We start from the raw sequence: 21,591 nt of genomic DNA on the forward strand, positions 1-21,591 counted from the left end.
TGTGGCTGATGATGCAAACACAGTTTGTTTCTTTAACAAGAGTTGGTAACACATGTGATACTTTAGCTGATACAGTGGATCTGAAAACATTCTCATATTACAGTAAATATACTAACTGCAATTCTCCCACAATAGTTTTAATGTCTAAAGGGAAGGAAGGATGTAGATTTTAAAATTCATCACAGTTTACTCTGTGAACAACCTTCGAAACCTGACAGTGTACACTTCAACCCTCAGCCTCATGCCGTCCCAAAGATCTTTACAACAGAAACACTTTTTTGAGGTTACAGAATTTACAGCTTGCAGCACAATAATGTCAGACATTATTTCACCTGTAGCTGCAGTTTCCATGTTCAATCATATTACTCAATCAAAGATCCATCATTATCAAAGAATGACTTGAAAATACTGATGAAGTGAATAACTATAATAACAAGCTTCAAACCATTGTTTAATTTCTCTGGTATTTATTCAGTGTGTTGACTGAGCACCCAACGCTTTTCCAAGAAACATCCTTATTCAGTATCATGTGAGACTGATGGTGCCAAAAACATGTTTCTTTAATGGGAGTTGGAAGAACATTCTCATATTACAGAACAGAGTAAACATGTGTCTCATGCACGTCAAGCATCTTGTGAAGTGATGTGACATAAATAAAACTGAACTGAAACTTATAATGAATCATTAGTCTGTACTGTAGTTGTGTTTAACTCCTGCATCTCTGTGGTCAGTATGAAAAGCACATAAATCACTGATCAGAATATCATTAACTTCCTTTTCTCTTCAAATCTTTAGAGATACTGGTTTCCTAAAATACTTTTGTTCTGGTTTCAATCATGGTCACTTTTTCATTACTGTTAATCCAGACTGTCTCTCACTGTCACGGTCCTGGGTCGGTGACCCAGTGTTTTGAGTTTTTTTGTGTCTGAGTTTTTGTATTATGATCTTAGTTCTCTTTGTTGCCCCAGTTTATTCTTTAGTCTAGTGCAGGGGTCGGCAACCTGCGGCTCTTTTGTCCTTATACTGCGGCTCCGGGTGGTTTGGGAAAATAAATTAGAAGTATTTAGCTGAAGTGTATTTTATTTGTGTTTAGTTCTTTTTTTTAACTTGTAGTTCTAAATTGGAAGATTATTGTGATTTTGAAATATTAAAATAAAATTATATTATATTATTTTTTCATCACTCAAAATAAGCGTCACACTCGCGGAAGCCGGTATACCCGCCGGAACGCCGTGCATTTATCGAGACTTTCGACCCCAGGTAGGCCAGTTATGGATCTTCGGATCCACATTATGTCAGCAGCTCCACATGAACTATGTTAAAACAAACACCGCTCACGCCTCACAGATGACAGCTTACAGTCCTGCGTAAAGATGAAAGCCACGTTTTGCAGACGCTGTGCGCAGAGGTTCGTGACCATAAGTCTTATTGTAAACATATCACGACAGACCCGACGATGTTTGCATGAACACGCTTTTCAGCATCTCTTTACTGACCACTTTTCACACACGGTTGCTGTACGCATACAGCCGGCTGTAGCTTTTCAGTTCACAGCCCGACAACACAACAGCAGAGAGAGCACAGACTTTAAGGTGGCGAGGCGTGATTGGGGGTGCCGCTCAGGTGCGTCCGCCTCCCCTGCAGCGGCGCTGCAGACCACGCCCCGCCACACACATTAACCAGGTAAAATACATATTTAGGCAGAATTTTGCAAATATCTATTTTTCCTTTTTTAGCAGCATAGTGCTTTTTTCCAATTATTTTTTAAAAGTCTGGTCAAGGCTCCAAAAGCCCAAAGGCGATATAAGGGTGGCTCACAACAGTTTTTGTTTGCTGGATCATTTTAGTTTAGCTGGGTGTCTTTCCTTTTGTTATATTTCTTTAAGAGTTCAAAATGTGTTAATTACATAAATAAAATGTAATTTTCTCTGTAGCACTTCATGGATTTCATAAGCAACACACCTTATTTGCTCTGTGGATTCTTTTGAAAAGCAGTTAAAAACTTTTCTGTTCAAACAAGCCTTTTGTTGATCTACGTATTTTATATTCTTTACATTATTTACATTTGATCTTTTACATTGTGTATAATGTCTATTGATTGTGTTGTTTATTTTAATATTTGTGTACAGCGCTTTGTGACTGCCTGTCTGTGAAAAGCGCTTAATAAATAAACTTTACTTACTTTAGTTGTTCACACAAAGCATAAAAGTAAAAAACAATATATACAGTGTTATCTTCATTTTAGATTTCAAAAAGTATTTGCGGCTCCCAGTGTTTTCTTTTGCGTGGAAACCGGGTCCAAGTGGCTCTTTGGGTGTTAAAGGTTGCAGACCCCTGGTCTAGTGTCTTAGTTCGGCTTTCTTGTATTCTCTTTAGTTTTCTGAGTATTTAGTAGCTGCCCTCTGTGTCTCCTTGTTATTGTTCTCTGTGTTTCTTAGTTGCTCTGTCTCCCCTAGTCAAGTCTGCGTCTATGTTACATTTCCTGTTTTACTTTGAAGGTCTGTGTCCTTTGTGAATGTATTGAGTTTCGCTTCCCTTTGGTCTCGTTATGTCTGGTTTCTCCCAGCTGTGCTCCCCTTCTGTGTCTCATTCCCCTCATTATTTCCCAGTGTATTGAAGCCCTGTGTGTCTGTGTGTCAGTGTTGTGATCTCCCTCATGGCTGTGTTTCCCTGTGTGTCAGGTTATCCATGTCCCAGTTTAGTTTTTATATATTTTTTGTGCCATTCTGCAATAAAGCAGCTTTTTGAGTTTAATTCCTGCGTGGTGAGTTTTGCGTTTGGGTCCTACTCCTGCCTCCACACAGTAGTGATGGGTAGATGAGGCCTCATGAAGCGTTTCAGCACATTCCCCAAACTGTATCGACACTGTGTCGACACAGTGTTGCTGTTTTGCTCCATACTGACACCTGCTGGACCTTAAATATCATTGCAGGCAACTTACTTGAGACTCACAACAGACACTGATTCAATGACCTAGTCATACTTGTACACTGTAAGGTATTGTACTGTCCATAGAATCATTTTATATCTTTTATATTGCAAATATTGTAGACATCTTTAAAATATATTGTGAATGACATTAAGTGAAAATTAAAATGAAAGTACTGTGAATGTAATATTACCCATTTAACCCTTTAAGACCTACCATAGAACCAAGTCCGCCAGAGCTTATATTATATTTTTACATGCTGTAGTACCATTTTTGGGAGCATTTCAAGTTGCTATACATCAATACACTCATTACAGCCTAAATTTTAACAATATGTATGCATTAAGTGCATAGTAATAACATAAATTGCAAAAATGTGCAATAAACTACAAAAAAATTTAAATTGTTTTTGTTTTTTTAACATATTTCTAGTTAGAGAAATTTAAGAGGCTTATCCCTCAAAACTGTAAATACAAAAAAGTTGCACAAAATAGTTTCCCACCACAGGAAATTTATTTTGAGTGTCTTCACAGTTTTATTTTTGAAATACACCAATTTTTATATACTGCAAGAAAAACGAAAATAAATATTATAATGCAAATTTGCAAAAAAGCAGCATATGCATCAAAATAAACTATTTCCAGCAGTGCAATATGAGTCCTAAGCATCCCAGAAACGACACAGAAAGTCATAAAGTCAAACATAACTTTTAAAAAACACCAGTGTAGGCTCATGAGGCCTTGATGGTAAAAAACTACATTTCCGCAAAAATGACGTCACTTCCGGTTTCGGGCAGGTAATGGCGGACATGCGAAAGTTTGCTGATGGATGTAGGAAGTGTTATGAACAGCTGATCAGATCAGCACAGCCTGTTTCTGGAATATTATGTTTTTGTTGCTGCAAGTGCAGTAAGCAGTACTTGTGTCAATGAAACCAGTTAATCACATGCAATGACTCAATTCAAAATCATGTTGTTTGTCAATAGGAGAATGGCATCTTGTCAAGAAGTCCCCATCTTGTCCCTGTGGTTGGACTGAGTACTACGACCAGTGCTTCATCTTTGTTGCTAAGCCCATGAGCTGGGCTCAGGCTGAGGTAATATCAGTGATTATCACCAACCAGTTGCTTGCAGTCTCACTCTTTTGGTCACTAGCCAGTAGTGATGTGTCGGTCACGAACGAAACGGCTCTTAGAGCCGGATCTCTGACATGAACGACGCGAACCGGCTCCTTGTCGCGAGCCGTGGGTTTTTTTTCTTTCTCTCACCCTCTCTCTTGCACTTTTTTTCCGCTTTACCAATGTAAAGAAAAAAAATTTTTTTTTTGGCAATTCTGCTGTCTCTTCGCTGTAGATAAACTGTCAGTCCATGAATGCAAACCTTGCATCTGTGCACAGCCTTGAGGAGTATGAGCTGATTCAGAGGCTGATATCTGATGCTACTCAGCAGGATGGAAATGCTTGGATTGGAGCTTCGGATGGAATAAAGGTATGCTAAAATACATAAAGTTATTCACCAGGAAATTAAGAAAAACAAGAATAAAAAAGAATTCCATATGCAAAAAACAAAAAGGTTTTTTATGCCTTTATAGACAAAAGACGAAAGAAAACTATCAATGTGCCTTTTTTAGAAAGCATAATTTATTATTTTGTGTTTCCCAGGAAAAGGTTTGGTTTTGGAGTGACGGGACCCCTCTCAAATACACAAACTGGTGTACTGGACAGCCTGATAACTTTCAGGGCAATCAGAACTGTGCATATGTAAATTTCTCAGGTAAATCACTGTGTGGTCATGATAAAATAATCATGTGTTTACTTAGCACTAACTAGGTTCTTGGTACTTACAGACAAAAAGTGCTGGGATGACGGTGGCTGTGAATATGTTATTCCATCTGTCTGCGCCAAGAAAATCTGATGAAAGCACAAATACTTCACACAAGATATCACCTGAAGAATCTGTGTGTCATTATACATCTTTTATCTCCTTTATTGCTGTAATGCTACGCGAGGAATGAAGCGACAAGTAACATAAACAAGACCTGGGTTGTCTCTTAATACAAGAGAAATGCATTTGTTGTGGAAAGAATGCTTTTAGCACAGTTTCATTTAGATGTAGACTGAACTCTTATCTCTCATCTTCTAAATCAATAAAGAAAGAGCATTGAATGAAGGTGTGTCATTAATCTGTCTTAAATCCATTAAAGCTTTGCAATATGTACTTCAGAATCTGTACAGTTCTGCAACTATCACTGTGTGGTTTAATATTCGCAACATCTGGAGCTACAAAGTCATAGAATATAATAGAAAATCTGGAAATATTTTTTTAAGTGGTGTTTGTAGGGTTACTGAAGTTGGGCTAGCTGGTATATAATGATGTGCTACATGGTGGCTAGCTACACAGCTATGATTAGCATAATATAAACACAGTGAAGCTGGGGGATGAATGCTAACTTTTTTCCACTCGATAAAAGTTAACATGAGGGTTCCCGAAGGGTTAGGAACATATGTAACTGCATGGGAGGATGCTGTAATCGGACCAAAATTGAGTGAGGAGAACAACTGCAATATAAAGTTAGTCATTAATATACTGCTGTATGGGCTGGGCTGTAGTTGCATCATACTCTGTTCTCTCTGCAGAACATTTCAGTGCATGTGCCAAAGAAAACAGAAACAAAATGGCTATTGTTCAAGTCATTACTACTGCAAGAGAGTGCTTGTATAAACAAGAGTTGTGCTTCCCTACTATTGCCAATGTAGGGTACCAATGCAATGCTACCCTAGGAAAGACACATACAAACTCACACTTGGCCCTCTGTCTCTCTCTCTTTCACACACACACACACACACATTGTGCATTTCTATTTATGTTGTATCTTTTTATTACATACCCCTACACCCCTCTCTTTTTTCTGCCTGTCCTGCCTCAGACATGTCAAACTGTATACCACAAATAATGTAGTAGCACAAAAAGAACACGAATGGAAATGAAGAAATAAACAGATAAAAGAAAAACCTGAACAAGAGGAGCCTATAGAAAATTTATCAAGCAATCTTGGAAAAGAAAAAGAGAGAAGGAACTTTCATGACTTTAGCAACATTTCTAACGGGTTGAGTTCACTTTTTAGACCACACACGTCAGAGAAACATATCTTTGTATCTTTAGATATTTTGGGCTCTGTCAGATTTCAGTGAAACAAAGCAGTGTTTATTGAATTAGGCTCCAAGTTCCATTAAATTGTTTGGTCTTATGTGTTATTTTCCTATCGTTGTTTCTTCCTAATAACCTTGAATACTGTTTAGGCCTTGGGGCACAATTCTCTGATCTTCTGTTGTCTTACAAGAAGATATTTTATCATTCCTGTTGGAAACTTTAGCCTGCTGGGTGTGTATTTCTGGTGGACTGGTTTGGGGAAACTAAACATTAGAATGCCGTCTGTCCAAATCGTTACATTCCAAGAAGATTCCATCTATTTAAATATGAGCTAGGGTCAAGTCCGGCGTTTTCAGGAGGAGAGTGTTGTGTACTTCAGTAAACCCAGGGGAGCTTAAAGGTGAGAAGCTCTGCACACAGGAGAATTTGTGTTGGTGTGTAATTTAAAAAAAATATTTAAAAACAACAAAAAAATAATTATATGTTTTATTTTTAAGAAAATAATTCCAACTTTATTTGTCACGGCTGGGGCACCAGTCGTGTGATGGAGTGAATGAGGACCCAAGTTGCAGACAGCGATGGAGATGCGAGTGAGGTTTTATTTACAGTGTTGCAAAGTGACAAACAGAAAATGAGGAACAAGCCAAGCAAAACCTAAATTGGGAAAACTAAAAACCAAACCTGAAATCATAACACAAAGGGAGGACACGAGGCGAGGAGCAGAGAAACACCAAAATAACACAGAGTGACACAGACAAACCGACAAGGAACACTGACTGACACCCACTATATATACAACACAAGGTAATCAGGTAATGGCACACAGGAGAGGAGCACAGCTGATCCTAATTCACAAGATGACAGGAAGACACAAGCTGACACAGTGATAACAGACACAGACCTTCAAAGTAAAACAGGAAATTCACAAAGACAAAATCAGGGACACAAACAGAGCAAAGGAGGGAGAACACTAAAGTGCTACACAGAAGAACCAAACCCTAAGCACTAATACAAAATAAGAATTAACAGAAAACATAAGATGAATCCAAAATGAAACACAAAACGCTGGGTAAACGACCCAGGATCATGACAGTACCACCACCACCACCACCCCCGGCTGGCTCCCGACAGCCTCAAAATACACCACCAGATCCAGGTGGTTCAGGACGGAGGGCCAGGAACAGAACAAAACAAGAGCCCCCAGGAGTCCAAACAAAGCGTCCATAATACACTCACAGGAGCAGAGTCCAAAACATCAGCTCGGGGACTGATAGCACAACAGTTCACATAGTTGCTGGCTCAACGACCCAGGATCATGACATCATTGTTTACTTTCAAAAAACAAAATCAGCCCAATATGGTGAATGTATCTGCCACATATACTACTGTTTGGATAAATTGCAGAGTGTGAGCATAACCTTTATGGTCCACAGATATGTGGCCAAAATGTAATATTAAGGCAACAGCATTTCAGTATTATACAAAAACCAAATAAATATTATAAACTAACTGAGAATAACACAGTGGCATTTTTGTCATAACAGTTTAAAGGCAAACTGTATTGTTGCTGTATATGTGCAGAAATATATTTAATATACATATTATAAAAGCCCCTTGATGGAAATGTTGGATTGTTTTTAGGTCATGAGTAGGGATGGGTATCGTTTAGGTTTTATCCGATACCAGTACCAAACCGGTACTTTTGAAACGGTGCCGGTGCTTAAACGGTGCTCAAACCAGTGCTTAAAGAATGGAGAACACAAAATTGGTCCAAAAACCTCTCATGTTCAGCTGTTTTTTTGTAAAAAGATAACAATGTTAGCCTTTTCTGCAGCTATAGGGGATTTATGGCATCACTCTTTGCTGGAAGCAGTGCTTAAACAATGAAAAAAACACAAACTTTGTCCAAAAACCTCTCATGTTTAGCTGTTTTCCACTTTTTCTTTGGTCATTTTAGCTTTTTTGGCCAGGGTGAAGGGAGTATCTGCCATCAAACAAGAAGACAGCTGCATGTAACTGTTGCTAGTTCACCTTACATGCATTAATGTAATAACGTGGTTAGCCTACTCAGCGTAAATTACACATGAACAACATTAAGCTACTCACGCAGAGAAGAACGACTGCTGCTGCCATCATCATCCTCATCATTTCTGCTACACTGGCAGGGCTAGGGGCCAGGACTCTCCTCTTCGGGTTTTTGGGGGATGTTGCTAACTCCGGGTCCGATAACAGGCACCACACCCGCAGTAGATGTGCTCGGTGTGAGGTCTCGCAGCAAGCTATCAAATACGGTGCATTTCTTGGCTTTTAACACACTATGAGTCGGTTTTCTCTGTTCTATCACGGGGACAAAAGAATCAGGGTTAATAGGTCCTTGTATATGCATCTAGTTATCTCAAATCTCTAAATGATTTCACACTGTTTGTTCTAAAATAAGATGAAGTGAGAATCCTTTAAAAATTGGTAAGGTCAGACATTATAAAGAATAATTCTGCATGTTCTTTAACTCTTGCTGTTTGCCTGCAATCCAAACAGTGGAGTAGAAGATGTTGTGGTAACTTTATTTTGCTTGTTTGTTAAGCATCTTGCAAACAGTTATATATTAACCAGTTAAAGGAATTTGAGACACCAGGGCTATTATATTTTTATAGACCGGTCACCACCCATGTAAAATCTAGGAGGACTTTATTTTTTTGTCTGTGAAACACAATATCATTCTCTCCTTAATAAAAGTGGCAGATAAAAGCATTGATAATGACATTTTTAATCATTACTTTGTTTCAGCATGGCTTCTATTACTACAACCAGTCACCATCTTATAATCCCCTGATGCATTTCTTAAGCTAAACATGCAATTTCCTGTTTTAAAGCACTTTCATCCAGTTGAGGAAAACTGGTTAGTATAGCATGAACACGATCACCCCAATGTGAACTTTAGGCCAGTTTTATTGTGACCAGTCAAAAGTTTTGATCAATCACTGCAGAGGTGCATTTTTCCCAAGTAGTAGCATGTGCATTTAAAAAAGAGCCACTCCAGATGTTACTTTGAAGCAACACGAGGAGTAGGTATGCTCGGCCGTTACCCTTCAGGTAAATTCAGCTTTCATTCTTATTTAGCAGTTTTTAAATGAAACAAACCAGAGCAGAATGCTAGAATTGGCTATCTTTGATTTGTGGAGAAGAAAAAGACCCAAAGGAAACAAAGATTAAAAAATTTAAAAAATACATTAAAAACTTGAGTCTTTGGTGTTGATCTCTAGTTTCCAAACTATAATAAAAGAGAAGGAAAAAGTCAAAATTCCTTCTCCACCAGTTCTTTCAAAGCTTTGAATTTTTCAGTATGCAAGCAGGTGGCTTGGTGATGCAGGAGAGGCTGGATCTTTGCATGGTTAGAGGTCAATTATTGATGAATGCTGCAAAGGACAGTGGTGCTGCGCCTTCCACAACCCTGAATTGGACAAGAGAACATGGATGGCATCTCATTTTTGTGTACTGGACATTTTAAATATGTGTTCCCTTTTCTTTCTTTTCTTTCCTACCAGAAATATTTTGAAATTCTTTAAAATATTTTTCAGGTTGACAATTGTATATTGTCAATTTGTATTTATATTATATTGTATTGACTATTTTCTGGTAACATTTCTGTAAACAGACACTCTCTATTTTATAAATACAGGGCAGGTTGGGCAATGAACTGCCAATTAAAGAAATTAAAAATACTTTATCATCTGGAAAAACTGAGACACAGCCACAACTTTACTTTTTTTGTGGAGCACAAAGCATTTTCATCAGAAGGTGGCAGCAGAGATCTCTAATCTGAATCTCCTCTTTTAACTGACAAGTTTACAATTTTTATAGACTGATCTCTCTTTGAAGTTTAAACACGATATTGAAAGAACAGTTTACACTGAACTGTCACACAGTTAGTCTGAGAAATAAAATCTGCATACCTACTGACTACTTGTGAGAAAAAGCAACAGAAACTAACATTGGAAATATAAAGAGATGTTTCAAAATAGATCAGTCATACAGCAAAGTTATTAATGAGCTGTGATGACATTGAGCTGTGTTTGTTTAATAGGAGTTGGTAGCAAATGGAGAGGTGATTCTTTAACTGATACAGTGGCTTTGTAAACATTCTCATATTACAGTACACAGAGTAAGTCATATATTATTATGTGAAGTAGCGCAATATAAATAAAACTGAATTAAAAATTGAAAGGAATCATTCAGGGTGGTCAGGACGCAGTCTATTGTTGCATCCGTACCTGTTCCTCGGGTGAGAATGACTACTGTCCAGCTAACCTCTGCACCCACACTCTCCCAGGGTAAGGGAATCCTCCAGTCACCAGAGGAAGCAGCTGAGTTCAACCCCTGACTATGCATCCAGAGCTGTCAGAGTATTCAGAACACCTAGAGTTCCCAAGGTACTGTAGGAGAAATATCAAATGACAAACATAGACCCAGCAGAGACGTAAAGCTTCATTTTATCTTGCAAGAGGAGTAACAGCATTCATGCAGAAACCTGAATTGGGGAAGTCTGTCACTGTTTTATACACTTCTCCTTCCTAGATGAAAATCATTGTTCATTGGTGTACTAATAGACAATCTAATGACTTTTATTTTACATGGAAGTCATTCCTAACTGTCATTTTCTGTCTCATTTTCCAATTGGCTGTTCGCCGAATTGCTCTTCAGGTTGCTCCTCAATTTCAGGTGTGTCCTCAGTCAGAACTGGGAAGAAAAAAGAAACATACTGTTGGCATGTTTTGCCAACAGTATGTTTGGATAATGATGAGTAAAGGACAAATACATTCACCATGCAAAAAAAGAAAAAGAAAAACTGTGACACAAAGATCAGGTGATGTATCTCTTTGTTGAGTCAATGTGCCAAATTAAACATCAGTGAAATTTTATCTGGGTGGAGGTAGAAAAGGTTGTAAAATCAATAACAGTGTTTTTTTAGTGTGTTTGTTCCTGGTTTTGAGTAAAGGTACAGAAACAGTATATAAGTGCTAGTGTCAGGTTTGATCATCACCTCCACACTTGAAGGCTGAAGTTACAAGCTGATACTGATAAGAAGGAAGATAAGGTATTATATCAAAGGCTTGCTGGAAACTGTCAAATTACTGTCTATCTTTTCTTTAATAAACTACCAGCCACTTTAAATTTTCTGATTTGTACAGAGACACTAAACATCACCATGAAGCTGCTGACTGTGTTTACACTTCTCTGCGCAATGGTGGCTCTGGGCACTGCTGGTAGTGAGTATTCCAGTATGCTGTGCATCATCTATACATCTTATGCATGAATATATTAAACTGAAAATGAATGACCAAAATCAACATTTGCTGATGTAATTTGTTTAGGACGTCCAGCACCTATGGTGCACATGTCGTTAAATGCATTACTTCCAGAAGGTCAGTGGACTTTTTTTTTCACCAAAACTAATCATATTTTCATCATTCTGATCAGAAGAAGAGTACATCAGCTTTCCTATGTCAGTTTTCATAAATTATTTTTCATGTATGATGGACAAGTATGTTTATAGCTAAAAAAAAAAAAGTTAATCTTTAACACTTAAACATATTTTTCATGAATTTATATTTTAACATTTTTTTTCTTATACAGTAAAGTAACTCAATAATCTTTGATTGCCTTCAGGAGACCATCGTGTTGAGAAGAGAGCACCATCTTGTCCAGATGGCTGGGCTCAGGATGGGAATCAATGTTTTTTCTACAATCGCGATCAAATGACTTTGGATGAGGCGCAGGTAAAAGCAGTGGTCTAAATTTATCATTTATTCTTTGTGAAATCTTAAATCTTTCTGTTTACGTTGTCATTTCTATGAACTCTGTTGATTTCCATTGTAGCAATTCTGCCGAAACATGAATGCAAACCTGGCATCAGGTAAACCTTCTGTGAAATCCCTAAAAGTACAATGTATGAGCACTGTAAATGTTAAAGAAAAAAGGAAACAATACCCACAATTCCCCAAATATTTTTTATGCATTTAATGTGACAAACAGTAATGTGTGACAGAAATGTAAAACAAGTAGTGTAATTTATTTTCAACAAAGACAGCAGTTCAATTTTTTATCATATTGAATATTTACATAGTGTTTTGATGCAGCAGTAAACACATGTATGCATCAGGTGCTACTGTTATACAGAACAAAATATTTAGATTAGTAATCATTTCTCCATGTGATTATGATTTCAATTCATGCTGATTTTATGTACTTACAGGAAACGAATTCCCATTTATTTGTGTCAGGCCCATCTGATGATTCCTGGGCTGTCATGAAGGTGTGGCCCACCTGACGACAAAGCATATACTCTAATATATCACAATAAGAATCTGGTTCTGATTTGATTTACTTCTTTTCTTTTACTGTAATGCTGCATAAGGAATGAAGCGACACGTGACATAAACTGGAGGAGCTCTTTTAACAGGAGCAAATTGCATGTGTACATGAAAGAATGCTTTTAGCAAAACTTTGTTTCCCAGAATGAATTGTTGTTTCTCATCTTCTTCATCATTAAAATCTTAAGCATTGAATCAAACTTGTCTGTGCATTTAAATGCTTAATACTCATGAGTGTACTTTTAAATTTCACATACATCTGCACTGTAAAATCTAACTAGTTCTCTGAGCTCAAAAACAAACATATGCAAACGTGTTGCCTAGAAAAAAAAAAAAACTAACAACACTTACTTAAGATGATTAAGTTAGGACAACTTAATCATTGTGAGTACAAAGTACCAGAGATGACTTATTTTTTCTGAGTGAGCAATACTAATTGTTTAACCGTCTGTGAAGGTTCTCAGTCATCCAGGTCATCGTAGTCAAAGGAGCTTGCAAAGAAAAGCGTCTGGACTTCTTTAAGTTACTTGAAGACGTTTCACCTCTCATCCGAGAGGCTTCTTCAGTTCTAAGGTCAAATGGTGGAGAGTCCCAGATATAACCCTAGTGGGAGTGTCCCCCCACAGAGGGACAAAAGGACCCCCTGATGATCCTCTAATCGCCTGAGCCAAGGTGTGGAACTGGGTGTGGGTCCCAATCAGCCAGAGTTTCGGGTGGGTTCATTGTGAAACCTGGCCCCACCTTATCATGCGAATTCCTGAGGTCAGATGGCCCAGGGTGTGAGTGGGCATTAAGGCGTCTGGGAAGGGATCTCAAAACTGGATTATAGATGGCAGAGAGTTGGTGTCGTAAACCACCGCCTCTGTTCAAAGATGGTCGCTCACAGTGGACATAGATGGCTTCTTTCACTCCTCTTTCAAACCATCTGTCCTCTCTGTCCAAAATGTGAACATTGGCATCCTCGAAAGAGTGTCCTTTATCCTTAAGATGCAGATGGACAGCTGAATCTTGTCCTGTGGAGGTCGCTCTTCTGTGTTGTGCCATGCGCTTGTGAAGTGGCTGTTTGGTCTCTCCAATGTAGAGGTCTGGGCATTCCTCGCTGCACTGTACGGCATACACCACATTGTTAAGTTTGTGTTTTGGCGTTTTGTCTTTCGGGTGAACCAGTTTTTGTCTGAGTGTGTTGCTGGGTCTGAAGTACACTGGGATGTCATGCTTGGAGAAAACCCTCCTGAGTTTCTCTGATACACCGGCTACATAGGGGATGACAATGTTGTTGCGCCTGTCCTTCTTATCCTCCCTCGCTGGTGTCTGATCTTCTTTTCTGTGCCTCTTTGCTGACTTTAAAAACGCCCATTTGGGATAGCCGCACGTTTTGAGTGCTTCCTTTACATGTGTGTGTTCCTTCTTTTTCCCTTCAGGCTTAGAGGGAACATGTTCTGCCCGGTGGTGTAGGGTCCTAATTACTCCAAGTTTGTGTTCCAGAGGGTGATGGGAGTCAAACAGGAGGTACTGGTCCGTGTGTGTGGGCTTCCGGTAAACTTCGATGTTGAGGTTGCCATTCTCTTCAATGTGCACAGCGCAGTCCAGGAAAGGCAAACAGTCATCCTTCGTGTCTTCCCTGGTGAACTTGATGTTTTTATCCACAGCGTTGATGTGCGCAGTGAAGGATTCCACTTCTTGTGTCTTGATTTTGACCCAGGTGTCGTCTACATATCTGTACCAGTGGCTGGGTACTCTTCCTTTGAAAGAGCCAAGAGCCTTGCTTTCCACTTCCTCCATGTAAAGGTTGGCTACAATAGGTGACACGGGGGAGCCCATGGCACAGCCATGTTTTTGTCTGTAATAGCCTTCGTTGTATTTGAAATATGTAGTGGTGAGGCAGAGGTCTAACAGTGTGCAAATCTGATCGGGTGTGAAGTTGGTCCTGTCCTCCAAGGAGTTGTCTTCTTGTAGTCGTTTTCTGACAGTCTCCACTGCCTCCGTGGTGGGTATGCAAGTGAAGAGAGAGACTACATCAAAGGACACTATGGTTTCATCTGGATCCAGGGTAAGTTTCTGGACCTTGTCAGTGAAATCGGTGGAGTTCTTGATGTGGTGTGGGGTGTTCCCCACGAGAGGAGCAAGGATGGTAGCAAGGTGTTTTGCAATGTTATAAGTGGCTGAGTTTATGCTACTGACTATGGGTCTGAGTGGGACAGCTTCCTTGTGGATTTTTGGAAGTCCGTAAATGCAGGGTATGGCATCCCCTGGGTAAAGGCGGTGATAAGTAAGGCGGTCAATGATTTTGTCCTTTTCCAAGTCTTGAAGGCAAGCTATAACTTTCTTTTTGTAGCTGCTTGTGGGGTCTCGCTTTAAGGCTTCGTAGGTATTGTTGTCACTGAGGAGAGTAGTGATCTTTGTATGGTAATCTGTAGTGTTTAGGACCACGGTGCATCTTCCCTTATCCGCGGATAAGGGAAGATGCACCGTGGTCCTAAACACGACTGTCAGACTGTCAGAAAACGACTACAAGAAGACAACTCCTTGGAGGACAGGACCAACTTCACACCCGATCAGATTTGCACACTGTTAGACCTCTGCCTCACCACTACATATTTCAAATACAACGAAGGCTATTACAGACAAAAACATGGCTGTGCCATGGGCTCCCCCGTGTCACCTATTGTAGCCAACCTTTACATGGAGGAAGTGGAAAGCAAGGCTCTTGGCTCTTTCAAAGGAAGAGTACCCAGCCACTGGTACAGATATGTAGATGACACCTGGGTCAAAATCAAGACACAAGAAGTGGAATCCTTCACTGCGCACATCAACGCTGTGGATAAAAACATCAAGTTCACCAGGGAAGACACGAAGGATGACTGTTTGCCTTTCCTGGACTGCGCTGTGCACATTGAAGAGAATGGCAACCTCAACATCGAAGTTTACCGGAAGCCCACACACACGGACCAGTACCTCCTGTTTGACTCCCATCACCCTCTGGAACACAAACTTGGAGTAATTAGGACCCTACACCACCGGGCAGAACATGTTCCCTCTAAGCCTGAAGGGAAAAAGAAGGAACACACACATGTAAAGGAAGCACTCAAAACGTGCGGCTATCCCAAATGGGCGTTTTTAAAGTCAGCAAAGAGGCACAGAAAAGAAGATCAGACACCAGCGAGGGAGGATAAGAAGGACAGGCGCAACAACATTGTCATCCCCTATGTAGCCGGTGTATCAGAGAAACTCAGGAGGGTTTTCTCCAAGCATGACATCCCAGTGTACTTCAGACCCAGCAACACACTCAGACAAAAACTGGTTCACCCGAAAGACAAAACGCCAAAACACAAACTTAACAATGTGGTGTATGCCGTACAGTGCAGCGAGGAATGCCCAGACCTCTACATTGGAGAGACCAAACAGCCACTTCACAAGCGCATGGCACAACACAGAAGAGCGACCTCCACAGGACAAGATTCAGCTGTCCATCTGCATCTTAAGGATAAAGGACACTCTTTCGAGGATGCCAATGTTCACATTTTGGACAGAGAGGACAGATGGTTTGAAAGAGGAGTGAAAGAAGCCATCTATGTCCACTGTGAGCGACCATCTTTGAACAGAGGCGGTGGTTTACGACACCAACTCTCTGCCATCTATAATCCAGTTTTGAGATCCCTTCCCAGACGCCTTAATGCCCACTCACACCCTGGGCCATCTGACCTCAGGAATTCGCATGATAAGGTGGGGCCAGGTTTCACAATGAACCCACCCGAAACTCTGGCTGATTGGGACCCACACCCAGTTCCACACCTTGGCTCAGGCGATTAGAGGATCATCAGGGGGTCCTTTTGTCCCTCTGTGGGGGGACACTCCCACTAGGGTTATATCTGGGACTCTCCACCATTTGACCTTAGAACTGAAGAAGCCTCTCGGATGAGAGGTGAAACGTCTTCAAGTAACTTAAAGAAGTCCAGACGCTTTTCTTTGCAAGCTCCTTTGACTACGATGACCTGGATGACTGAGAACCTTCACAGACATATTGCCGTACATTTTGGGAGGAACACCCTTCAACTGGTGCGGGAGTATGAAAGGGAATCAAGGAAACTAGCGGATTATAGGAACCATCTCCGTTTCAACCTAAGATGCAGACAAACCAGAGTTGTTCCCAAGAGCCTGCGCCTTGGATCCACTGTCAGGGGATACAGAGCAGACTTGATTCTACAGAGAGCGCAAAATCACCTTTTAAGTGAAAGGATAAGACAGGTCCATTTCACTATAGATGCCCTCCAGATCAAGATCAGCCAGACTCTGCAGGAACTGGAAACCCTTCTACCCTCTCCAATCTTAGAAGAGGTTTACAAGTTTGTGGACAAGGCTCAGCGGGCCCAACACTCGAAAGGAAAAGAAAGACAACGCAGGAAATTTCACACCTTGCTTTCAAAAACACACACTCCTCATTCTGAATCTGAACCTACACAACCCATAGAAGAAAACACACCTGAAGACAGTCAGGAGAAATGGGTTAAGAACTTTTCAGACAGGAATCTCACTGAACCTGAAAAGAGAGTATTAGCCAAAGGTCTCAATTTTGCCATTTCTCCACAACAGTTGCCCATAGTGGACCTCATCACAGCCACAGAATCTGCCATTCGGATTAATAAATTATCACAGACAGAAGCAGAGCTAATCAGGATGAAAGTCTCAGCCACCCTCTCCAGTGCCAAAGTCCCTCCGTCCAACCTCACAATACAGGAAAAGAAGGCCGTCGCTTCCCTGAGCAAAGACCACAACATCACTGTTTTACCAGCGGATAAGGGAAGATGCACCGTGGTCCTAAACACTACAGATTACCATACAAAGATCACTACTCTCCTCAGTGACAACAATACCTACGAAGCCTTAAAGCGAGACCCCACAAGCAGCTACAAAAAGAAAGTTATAGCTTGCCTTCAAGACTTGGAAAAGGACAAAATCATTGACCGCCTTACTTATCACCGCCTTTACCCAGGGGATGCCATACCCTGCATTTACGGACTTCCAAAAATCCACAAGGAAGCTGTCCCACTCAGACCCATAGTCAGTAGCATAAACTCAGCCACTTATAACATTGCAAAACACCTTGCTACCATCCTTGCTCCTCTCGTGGGGAACACCCCACACCACATCAAGAACTCCACCGATTTCACTGACAAGGTCCAGAAACTTACCCTGGATCCAGATGAAACCATAGTGTCCTTTGATGTAGTCTCTCTCTTCACTTGCATACCCACCACGGAGGCAGTGGAGACTGTCAGAAAACGACTACAAGAAGACAACTCCTTGGAGGACAGGACCAACTTCACACCCGATCAGATTTGCACACTGTTAGACCTCTGCCTCACCACTACATATTTCAAATACAACGAAGGCTATTACAGACAAAAACATGGCTGTGCCATGGGCTCCCCCGTGTCACCTATTGTAGCCAACCTTTACATGGAGGAAGTGGAAAGCAAGGCTCTTGGCTCTTTCAAAGGAAGAGTACCCAGCCACTGGTACAGATATGTAGATGACACCTGGGTCAAAATCAAGACACAAGAAGTGGAATCCTTCACTGCGCACATCAACGCTGTGGATAAAAACATCAAGTTCACCAGGGAAGACACGAAGGATGACTGTTTGCCTTTCCTGGACTGCGCTGTGCACATTGAAGAGAATGGCAACCTCAACATCGAAGTTTACCGGAAGCCCACACACACGGACCAGTACCTCCTGTTTGACTCCCATCACCCTCTGGAACACAAACTTGGAGTAATTAGGACCCTACACCACCGGGCAGAACATGTTCCCTCTAAGCCTGAAGGGAAAAAGAAGGAACACACACATGTAAAGGAAGCACTCAAAACGTGCGGCTATCCCAAATGGGCGTTTTTAAAGTCAGCAAAGAGGCACAGAAAAGAAGATCAGACACCAGCGAGGGAGGATAAGAAGGACAGGCGCAACAACATTGTCATCCCCTATGTAGCCGGTGTATCAGAGAAACTCAGGAGGGTTTTCTCCAAGCATGACATCCCAGTGTACTTCAGACCCAGCAACACACTCAGACAAAAACTGGTTCACCCGAAAGACAAAACGCCAAAACACAAACTTAACAATGTGGTGTATGCCGTACAGTGCAGCGAGGAATGCCCAGACCTCTACATTGGAGAGACCAAACAGCCACTTCACAAGCGCATGGCACAACACAGAAGAGCGACCTCCACAGGACAAGATTCAGCTGTCCATCTGCATCTTAAGGATAAAGGACACTCTTTCGAGGATGCCAATGTTCACATTTTGGACAGAGAGGACAGATGGTTTGAAAGAGGAGTGAAAGAAGCCATCTATGTCCACTGTGAGCGACCATCTTTGAACAGAGGCGGTGGTTTACGACACCAACTCTCTGCCATCTATAATCCAGTTTTGAGATCCCTTCCCAGACGCCTTAATGCCCACTCACACCCTGGGCCATCTGACCTCAGGAATTCGCATGATAAGGTGGGGCCAGGTTTCACAATGAACCCACCCGAAACTCTGGCTGATTGGGACCCACACCCAGTTCCACACCTTGGCTCAGGCGATTAGAGGATCATCAGGGGGTCCTTTTGTCCCTCTGTGGGGGGACACTCCCACTAGGGTTATATCTGGGACTCTCCACCATTTGACCTTAGAACTGAAGAAGCCTCTCGGATGAGAGGTGAAACGTCTTCAAGTAACTTAAAGAAGTCCAGACGCTTTTCTTTGCAAGCTCCTTTGACTAATTGTTTAACCACTGAAAAAGATTTCAAATTTAACTAAATTAAAAAAATATATTTCGTTGTAGCTTACTAGTTTAAATTTTGCTTATGTTTTATCATCCTTGAACTTGAGATTTGTAGTAGAACACTTAAACACTATAAACACTATAAGTATACCTCAAAAAAAAAAAAAAATAACAGCACTTCTTGTAATGCAGTTAAACTCAGTCCAACTGTGATTTTCAAATGGAAAAAAGTATATCAGTAAACATCCTGGACATTGTTCTGCTGAATAACAAACAAGTATATTCCTACTATTGTAACTTGTGCTATTTAATAATACCTAAAAAAATATTAAATTGGCATTTGCACATCTTTTGTTACACAATTTAAAACTTTAAAAAAACTTTAAAGTATTTCTCAACCTCATGCACTAGCTCAGGGTCCCTCGACACTGCAGAATGCTAAAAGAAAAAGTTCATGAGTGGAAAAATTAAAAAAATGATAAGCTGTCAACTGACCATAGTTGGTTTTAGTACATAAATATCGGCTTGACTGTGTATCTGGTGGGGCCAGGAACCATTTTGACAATATTAGCAGCACTAAGTCTACCCTGTTGTTGGAGTTGGGCAAGGGACCATGTGATCTTTCCATTCTGAAAGGAACTGTGTCTGCTGGTGCTTGAGAGGCAACAGCAGGGCCACCACTGTTATTCTTATCACATGAGAATGAATCAAAATCAGGGTCCTTCTCAACACAATCCTCTGTCTCTGACACATTCTCCTCTGTGTCACTTTGACTGTCAAAGAGTTGTGCCAAAACCTCACTGACAGTAAAACTTTTCCAAGAGGATATTTTTTTAAGAGAGCATACAGATTGCAGAGTACACAGTGCACCAAGAGTAATGATTTAGATAGAAGGCTCCCTTATTTTGCTTTAGCTGTCAATGTCCTTGCTGAAAATTCCTGCCCACATCCCCCCTCATAAGAAATATTCACTCTGATACCTGGATGTGAAAAACTCGCAAGCCACACTGTGACAAATATCATAGTCCTGGGAATGTTGTTGGAGGCTGTGGAGAGCCGGTCCAGCCATCGCCTGCAGCTTCACCACCTGCTGCTTCCGCTGGCGGCTCTGGAGAGTTCTTGGTTCTTCTTACCTTCTTGTTCCCGTGTTCTGTGTGTTTTTTCCAGTCAGTCATGTCTCAGTGTCATGTCTGCATTTCCATGTCTGTCTTGAATTTCCTGTTTTACTTTAACAGTCATGTGTGAGTGTATTCAGTTTTAAGCCCTCGCTGTCTTGTCTCATCAGATTTGGTTCAGACTAAGTTAGGGCAAGTTGTTCATTATGAGTACATGATATTAAGATAACTTGATTTTTCTGACTGAGCAATACTAAAGGAATTAGTTCCACTGACATAACATTTGTTAATGTAACTGTCATGGTTCTAGGTCATTTTGACCCAGCATTTTCAGTTTCTTGTATTTTTGTATTTATCTGTATTATGGTTTATGTTCTGATTCTTTAGTTATCCCGTTCTGAATATTATAATTCTATGTTTCAGTTTGTTGTGGTTTAGGGTTTTGTTTTTAGGTTTTGTGTCTTGTGCCCTCGTGTTTAGTGTAGGTTTAGTTCAGTGTCAAGTCTGTGTCTTTGTGAATTCTTTCTTGTTTCCTATTTTACTTTGAAGGTCCATGTCTTATTTCATTGTATTCAGTTTTGCTTCCCCCCGTCTCGTCAGGCTTATCAGGTCCAGCTGTGTTCCCCACCTGTGTGTAATCTCCCTGTGTTCTTCTGTGTGTATTTAAGTTGTGTCTACTTTTGTGGTGTTGCTGGTCTGTCTATCAACCGTGTGTTCTCCCTGCTGTCAGCCTTCATGTGCCATCGCCCACCTTCCTTTGTGTTCAGGTTTGCTGTTTAGTAGTGATGGCCAAATGAAGCTTTCCGAAGCACTGAAGCTTGTATTGAAAAATGGTTCATTACTCAAAGCTTTTCAACACAATCCTCTCTGGTGACATCTGCTGGCCAAAAATATGAAGAGCAGCTTGAATCCACAAAATAAAACCAACTGCTTCATTATGATTGCTCACTCTACAGAGTGCAGTTCTGTCTGATATTGGGCCGCCGTTGTGTTGCTTTGAAGGTGTATTTTTGGGGGGTTAAAAAAATGTGGTTTATTTGTTTAATAAATAATCTTGACCAGTAAACTTTCCTTGTTCAAACACGCACCATGGTGTGGTCTTTCTTTGCTTGTGACTTCTTGATGTTGGTAAATACAATAATTGAAAAATACCACATTACATATAATATACATATGATAATGTACAACACATTATGGAGTATGCTTCTGCTGTGAGGTCCTGCCTCCATGCACTTATGCAAGTGCTAGACGGATATATTTATAAATAA

The 21,591-nt window shown here is 40.6% G+C and overlaps 2 protein-coding genes and 1 long non-coding RNA gene across 6 annotated transcripts; 2 read left to right on the forward strand and 1 right to left on the reverse strand.

Moving 5' to 3' along the window:
* Positions 1–1,721: 1,721 nt before the first annotated feature.
* On the reverse strand, positions 1,722–3,252 carry LOC146523003 (uncharacterized). Its single transcript, XR_014871169.1, has 2 exons — positions 2,183–3,252; positions 1,722–1,962 (listed from the first exon to the last, which is right to left on the reverse strand). It is a non-coding gene; the product is annotated as an uncharacterized LOC146523003 (long non-coding RNA).
* A 638-nt stretch (positions 3,253–3,890) lies between these two features.
* On the forward strand, positions 3,891–5,092 carry LOC146523004 (ladderlectin-like). The gene is made up of 4 exons (XM_085143045.1): positions 3,891–4,024; positions 4,281–4,415; positions 4,589–4,700; positions 4,774–5,092. Exons 1-4 carry the CDS (start codon positions 4,004–4,006, stop codon positions 4,839–4,841), a joined length of 336 nt encoding a protein of 111 aa, XP_084999171.1. The 5' UTR covers positions 3,891–4,003; the 3' UTR covers positions 4,842–5,092.
* A 4,570-nt stretch (positions 5,093–9,662) lies between these two features.
* On the forward strand, positions 9,663–12,645 carry LOC146523005 (type-2 ice-structuring protein-like). Of its 4 annotated transcripts, none has more exons than XR_014871132.1 (6): positions 9,663–10,615; positions 10,776–11,169; positions 11,264–11,341; positions 11,447–11,497; positions 11,742–11,851; positions 11,952–12,321. XR_014871132.1 is itself a non-coding variant. In XM_085143085.1 (6 exons), the coding sequence occupies exons 2-6, from the start codon at positions 11,281–11,283 to the stop codon at positions 12,363–12,365; spliced, it is 297 nt and encodes a 98-aa protein (XP_084999211.1). In that variant the 5' UTR covers positions 9,669–11,169; positions 11,264–11,280; the 3' UTR covers positions 12,366–12,645. The 4 variants fall into 4 exon arrangements, 1 of the variants encoding a protein (XP_084999211.1); XR_014871137.1 differs by having other exon boundaries at positions 9,663–10,504; XM_085143085.1 differs by adding an exon at positions 12,328–12,645 and having other exon boundaries at positions 9,669–11,169; positions 11,952–11,988.
* Positions 12,646–21,591: the final 8,946 nt, after the last annotated feature.

This window comes from Neolamprologus multifasciatus, chromosome 3 (genome assembly GCF_963576455.1).
Source record: "Neolamprologus multifasciatus chromosome 3, fNeoMul1.2, whole genome shotgun sequence".
In the NCBI taxonomy this organism is placed as follows: domain Eukaryota; kingdom Metazoa; phylum Chordata; class Actinopteri; order Cichliformes; family Cichlidae; genus Neolamprologus; species Neolamprologus multifasciatus.

Excerpts from the sequence above, each read along its gene's own strand:
- LOC146523005 (XM_085143085.1), top strand. The coding sequence starts at position 11,281 with ATGAAGCTGCTGACTGTGTTTACACTTCTCTGCGCAATGGTGGCTCTG. Across the intron at positions 11,498-11,741 it reads AAATGCATTACTTCCAGAAG|GAGACCATCGTGTTGAGAAG; the intron begins GTCAGTGGACTT and ends GATTGCCTTCAG. Across the intron at positions 11,989-12,327 it reads GAATGCAAACCTGGCATCAG|GAAACGAATTCCCATTTATT; the intron begins GTAAACCTTCTG and ends ATGTACTTACAG.
- LOC146523004 (XM_085143045.1), top strand. The coding sequence starts at position 4,004 with ATGAGCTGGGCTCAGGCTGAG. Across the intron at positions 4,416-4,588 it reads GAGCTTCGGATGGAATAAAG|GAAAAGGTTTGGTTTTGGAG; the intron begins GTATGCTAAAAT and ends TGTGTTTCCCAG. Across the intron at positions 4,701-4,773 it reads TGCATATGTAAATTTCTCAG|ACAAAAAGTGCTGGGATGAC; the intron begins GTAAATCACTGT and ends TGGTACTTACAG.